Source organism: Priapulus caudatus, unplaced genomic scaffold, assembly GCF_000485595.1.
Source record: "Priapulus caudatus unplaced genomic scaffold, Priapulus_caudatus-5.0.1 Scaffold691, whole genome shotgun sequence".
In the NCBI taxonomy this organism is placed as follows: domain Eukaryota; kingdom Metazoa; phylum Priapulida; class Priapulimorpha; order Priapulimorphida; family Priapulidae; genus Priapulus; species Priapulus caudatus.
Genome location: NW_014577752.1, coordinates 40,273 through 46,897, shown reverse-complemented (window position 1 = coordinate 46,897; position 6,625 = coordinate 40,273). Strand labels below are relative to the sequence as shown.

The 6,625-nt window shown below is 42.4% G+C and overlaps 1 protein-coding gene across 1 annotated transcript in view; it reads left to right on the top strand.

Moving 5' to 3' along the window:
* The first annotated feature begins 817 nt into the window (after positions 1-817).
* LOC106812826 (formimidoyltransferase-cyclodeaminase-like) overlaps positions 818-6,625 on the top strand; it is a 12,471-nt gene continuing 6,663 nt past the window's right edge. Inside the window, exons 1-4 of the mRNA XM_014816807.1 lie at positions 818-1,321; positions 3,115-3,232; positions 4,972-5,098; positions 6,082-6,247. Of these exons, the coding sequence (XP_014672293.1) occupies positions 1,259-1,321; positions 3,115-3,232; positions 4,972-5,098; positions 6,082-6,247 (474 nt within the window). The 5' untranslated portion in view covers positions 818-1,258. The remainder of the gene's footprint in view (positions 1,322-3,114; positions 3,233-4,971; positions 5,099-6,081; positions 6,248-6,625) is intronic.

Sequence of the window (6,625 nt, the reverse complement as noted above, 5' to 3'; positions counted from 1 at the left end):
CATGCAGGAACGCTACGATGTGATCGGCGATGTGCAGCGTAGTCACTTTCAAGTCGACATGAGTGTTGCTACGCTGCTAATCGGCGCTAAAGTAGTCGCCAATAGTAAAATCGTAGACCGACCTGAGGGGGCCTTAAGGTGCCTAAAGTGGATTTGCGCCGCCTAAAGGCTAAAAGTAAAGGCCCTAAGCATGCATTATGATAATTTTATCCAAATGTTTACCAATCAATTTAAACACTTTTCGACAACCCACCGTTGCATCACTATCAAAGAAGAGCAAAAGATAATACGTAGCTTAGGGATCATAACCACTACTACAACAATAATGACCGATTAATAGGCCTAGTCTCTCATCGCGCCAGACACCGCTAGGCGTCTAATTCTAATTCTAATTTCTTTATTATGAATAACGTAAATAAATAAAGTAGCAAGCAAATGCCCGCTATCTTCCATTGCTGCACGGGTTTTCTACGTTTTTAAGACACGTACGGTAGTTTACCCTATTCTAGTCGGTTTGATTCTTGCTCTTATATCTGTTTTCCTCACAGCATCTGAAAACATCGGCTACATTATTTCCAACAAAACTTTCGCAGGTGCCTTGCTCGTCACTTAGATGCGCATCACGTGGGTGCGTTGGCCAATGACAACGGCGGCTTAGTAGCCACCACGAGATGTCGCTGCGTACTCATCCACACTGAAAATGATGACGCAAAAAAGTAAACATTAACGAGATCGGACCACTTCGGCTTTTTCCGTCGCCAGTGTTGTCAAATCTGTTTAGCACAATTTTCCGAGAGATGGCGCTACGACATCGACCGCGATTTGAGAACAGCTGATTAGGTTGTTGTTTACAAAGTTATCCTGTTTAATTACTTAATAACGAACATACACTCACCAGAAAATCAATAAACATCTTCAACTGGCACACATGTACATATAAGAAACGACATACCGTAACGAACTTCGATAGAAACGACTAGTAACGAAGTAGAAATGAAGCAAAGATTTTTTGGCCCTCGGGCTCAGTTACTGAGCAGCGAGCTATGGCTAAGAACTTAGGTTGATATCCTTGCCAGCCTTGACACATATATCAATTACTGAACCAGTATTGCTACTAGACTAGCATGAGGCTGATTTCACTTGTGCTGCGGGCTATATCACGCAGTGACGCACGACCTTATGTTCATAAGGTGTCAGACCGGCCACTGCTGAACTGTTGAAGTCCGTTTGCTGTCTGTAAAGAACTGTTGGCTTGAAAATGACTACGGTAAAGAAGATCATAGAATGTGTGCCGAATTTCTCGGAGGGAAAGAATCAAGAGGTAAGACTGAACGCGAATGCTTCCACGTGGCGGAACATGCATATATGACTGGTAGTTACAGCCAATTTTATGCGCTAAGGGGGACAATAATTAATTACTACTTATGGTATATAGATCATGACTGAAAGGTTCTGTTGATTGCTAGTGCAGCTGAGAGCAGAGAGGGTCTGTCCCCCAGGGTACTGCCGGAACGTACTCTGGGTACGGTCCGGTATACCGGAACGTACACTGGTACTATCAAATATGCTGGACCGTACCTCGCCTACTCCACTAACGAGTCTAGGGAATCGCCTACGCCTACTTCCTAGCCCTAACCCTAACTCTAACCATATCAGATAGTTACCAGGGTACGTTCCGGTATACCGGACCGTACCCAGGGTACGTTCCGGCAGTACCCTGGGGGACATAGACCCCATGAGCGCTAGTGCAACCTGCTAAATGGCGGATAGGCTGGGATAAGCCAGAGTTTATTTCCGGTTGGTCTACTCCCATTTCGCCTACGACAAAATTCCTATTTCGCCTACAGCAAAATGCCCAGTTGGCCTACACCCATTTCGCCTATTCCCAATTCGTCTACGCTCAAAATCGACCCCATTCCCATTTCGTCTACGATCGGTTTGTTCACTAAATAATCATTTATAAATAATAAAGTATGGTTTTGATTGGCATACATAGACTACAGGAACCAGAAGAAAACATAGGTACAATTATTGAGAACACAACTTGACAAAAATAGAAAATACAGTAGCATAAAAATGAAACAATGGGAGTAGGTGAAATGGGAATATTGCCGATTCTGGGAGTAGATGAAATGGGAGTAGGTAAAATGGGACGTAGGCAAAATGGGTGTAGGCGAAATGGGAGTAGGCCAACTGGGATGTTACCTAAGCAAGACCATATGTTACTAGGTGGGGGTACAGCGAGAAGCGGGTAGGTGGACTGGATAAGAAGAAAAAAAGAATGATCCTAAAAAAGTAGTAACACATGGAGGAGGTGTTATAGGAGACAAAAACTGGGCAGGAGGAGGAGGAAAAATAAGAGGAGGATGAAGGGTAAGAGGGAGAGAAGGGGGGAGGTAGGGGTGAAGTGAGAGGAGGAGGAGCAGGAAGAGGAGGGGAGGAGGAGGTGAGGAGGAGAAAGAGGAGAAGTGAGAGGAAGAGTAGGCGGGATAGGGGAGGAGCTAGGAGCAACAGGTGGGGTTAAAGGGGGAGAAGGGGAGAAAGAGGAGAAGAGAAATAGGAAGAGCAAGATGGGTATGGGGAGAAAGAGCAAGACAAGTTAGATGAGGAGAAGGAGGAGGAGGGTAAGGGGAGGAGGAGCAAGAAGAGGGGTAAGAAGAGATGGAGGAGGAGGGGTATTAGAAAAAGGAGGAGGGGTAAGAGGAAGAGGAGGAGCAGGACATAAGAGTGAGCTAAAAAAGACACTTTCATATATGTATATATACATTATATCAGGGGTTAATAATGACAAATTTTCTCATTTGTCATTATTGACACAAATTTTTCACATTGTCAATTGTCGCATTTGTCAATGTGACAATTGTTGCAATTGTTTGCTATTGGTGACAGTGTCACATTTGTCATTATTAACCCCTGATTATGTGCATATATGTGATCGTTCCCACGTGTGCACGTACGTACGAGTGCATGCATGTACACATACGTGTTGTACACATGTACATATTGTTCAGTCGTTTGCGACATTGTCATTGATGTGCTGCACTTTAGATCATGTTATGTGAAAAGGCGCAAATATAAATAAAATAAATAAATACGTACGAATCTCTACGGCAGATTCTGCGAGCGATCGCCGACGCGATCAGGGCCGTCGCTGGCTGCACCGTTCTCGACGTTGACCCGGGAGAATCGACCAATCGGACGGTGTTCACCTTCATCGGTTCGCCTGAACGCGGTCGTCCAGGGGGGCGCTAGCGGCGCGAAGAAAGCGTACGGTCTCATCGACATGTCGAAACACTCGGTGAGCTCACGCGCATCGAACATATTAATATAATTTATTAATATTATATAATATATAAGCACTATATAATATATTATTATAAATATATACATATGATTATTATATAAGAATATAGGAGAATATATAATTATAATATTATATAATATGTTATATTATAATAGAGTTGCAGTGTAGCATGCGAGAAGCTTCTGGACAGAAGTATATACCGTATAACTGGCTGAGGCATATTAAAAATATGTTTGTTTGCCCTCACCGACCGACCCGCTAAAAGAGGCGCGTCGAAATTTTTTTTATTGATCTTTTCCGGTTCTTTTTTTTTTAACAATTGTATCACTGTACATTATATAAATAGTGTAGGCAGTACATTATATGTACAAGAAAACAAACATTCAACATAAAAGGTCTTTCCACACAAGCACACCCCGAGCATGTAGACACCATGCTGAATTTGTAAAAAGACCCCTAAAAAAGCCGACCTACCTACCAAATTTTTCATCCTGGGTCAGGTGCAGGCAAACAAAGATTTTTTTAATTGTGGCCGACGGTGTTCCTAGTGTAGGGTCAGAATAGACATTTCTGTGTGAGCAATTAACTACTCCTTTTAATATGTTTTCTAGATTGGTCAAGCTAACCTGGTTTGTAATGTGTTTTTCGTGTGTGTTAATCAATTTGCCGACAGTGTCCCTTTAACTCCTAACTGCTAACCTGGGAATGATATGATCGTTACTCCCTAGGTGTGCCATCTATCAGGGAATATCACACCTTTAACTCCTTTCCTGTTAGTGCAACATCATTGCTCTTAAAGGGTGCATCTATCAGCAGGCATGAGAATTTTCGCACGGATTCGTGGATTTCCGCGGTTTTGGTTTTCATTTTGGTCATTCTTGAGATCGATGCAAAAAAACTAATAAAATTTTTGAACGGTGTACGTTTGCTTGTCAAAATGGACACCATGTTAATTTTTAACTTCATAAAATGTCGAAAAAGTACGTCAAATTTCACACAGAAGTGACGGAACTCCACAATAAATATCGCGGGGTATCTATGTAATTAGGTTTTACCCTATATATCCTCATACGTGCCGAAACTCGGCTGACAGTGGTTCATAGAAAATGATAATTCAATGAACAGTTTCCTCCAAAAATCTCTAAGCCGTTCTCATGCCTGATCAAGGGGAGAACCTATTCTCTAACACCTTTCATCCTCCCTGAAATGACGAATGAAGATGAATGAATTGATGAGGTTGGCGTGTAACTTGTTATTTCGTTAAGAGATTAAGGCTGCCAAAGGTCTATGTCTCCGGGTAGCTGGTATAAGCCGGACGTACCCTGGTACTATCTAATAATGCCGGACCGTACCTCAGCTACTCCACTAATGAGTCTAGGGAGTCGCCTACGGCCTACTCTCTAACCTAACTAACCTAAGCGCTAACCATATCAAATAGTGACCAGGGTCGTTCCGTATACGCGAGCCATACCCCAGGGTACGTTCGGCAGTACCCTGGGGATCGACATAGACTATCAGCGAGATTAAGGGCTCTTAAGGACCTCTAGATTAACATCTTTTAATGACACCTACCTATAAACGCCTTTCATCCGTGCATGATGAACGAATTAAGAAAGAATTAACGAGGTTGGCATGATACTCGTTAATTGGTATAATTGTTTAATTAGGTGCGCATCCTAGGATGGGAGCCTTGGACGTGTGTCCCTTCGTCCCCGTTAAGAACGGAGCGATGGATGTTGCACAGCAGTGTGCGAAGGAATTCGGATCAAAGCTGCTGACGAACTCAGCGTGCAGGTAAGCGAAATACTTTATACAGAGACGCCCCGACTTAGAACAGGTTCGGTTCCGAGCGGTCGTTCGTAAGTCGATTTGTTCGTAAGTCGAACATATGTACGTACGTATACAGTATTGTACAGTAGTGTAGTATATGTACATGTGAACATCGAGTAACCTTGAAGTGTACATAGTGTAAACATATACGTGAACACAGGAGTTGGCGAAAGTCAAAATCAGGGGGGCGATTGTGTCTTTTTATTTACCAATATTGACATTATACACTAATGGACTTCAGGGCAAATTGTTCGTATCATCGAAAGTTCGTAACTCGAATGTTCGTAAGTCGGTGAGTCACTGTACTCTACTTTCTGTTCTACCTTCTATCTCTTGTCTCTCTTTACTTACTACTATATCTACTTTGTCCTCTACACTTTGCTCTCGTTCTTTGCTCTTTACTGCCTGTTGTCTCCTCTCTACTCTCTACTCTCTCCCCTCTCCTCTCCTCTCTACTAGCTCTTTGATCTCACTCTCTATTCTCTACTCTCTACTCTGTCCTTTCTACTTTCTATTCTGACGATATTTTACTATATGGTTAGCCAAGAGATAATTTCAAGAGCTAATAATACCTAGGTATTATTAGCTCAGGCCAAAACAAAATATAGGTGTGGTTACGGTTTCCCGACCGACCCTATTTATTCCCAGCGACCCTAAACATGTTATTGTCAATTTTCTTTAAAGTAAAAAAAAAATTTTAAAAAAATGAATTGGACAGTTCTTGCTTCAAAAGGCACAACTACGCACATCCTTTGGACATGGTTCATAAATAAAATATTTCAAGAAAATAAAATGTTTTCCCTACCTACCTACTCAATTTTTTTGGGCATGTAACGGTAACCACACATATATTTTATTTTGGCCTCATTGTAATATAGATGATATTTTTCACTATATGGTTTTATTCAACATTACATATACTGATTAAGGCTGCTATGTAAATGCAGACGCGTGCATTCCTCTGTTGCACGTGAACATATCCTTTCGATATCCTGCTATCCCCGATCCTATCCTGCTCTTCCAGTCTTCCTGTATGGCTATTCGTCAAAACAGGATTACAGGAAGACGATGCCACAGATACGCTCCGGAGAATACGAGGGACTCAAGGATAAGGTAATGCCCGGGAATGCTCAGTATCACGTGCGATAAAGTTCAGGGGTCAATAATCGCTTAACGTCACAGTGGAAATTCTCCAGTATGGTCTTGCCATCTCATCAAACCTGTTTACCAGTCTACTATAGCTGTCGTGTAATAGCTGTGGAACCTGACCAGCAGTTTAATTACGTTCTTCTGGACTCGCCGTTTTCGATGCACCCGAATTTTTTTTTGCTACGATCGTTTTGCGGGTCATTGAAATTCACGTCACATAATGAATGCGCGAAACTTTCCCGCGACACTGAACTGCATCATGATTAAACACTATCCTAACTCGCTGCACGATATCATGTGTGTGTGTGTGTGTGTGTGTGTGTGTGTGCATGTATGCGTGCG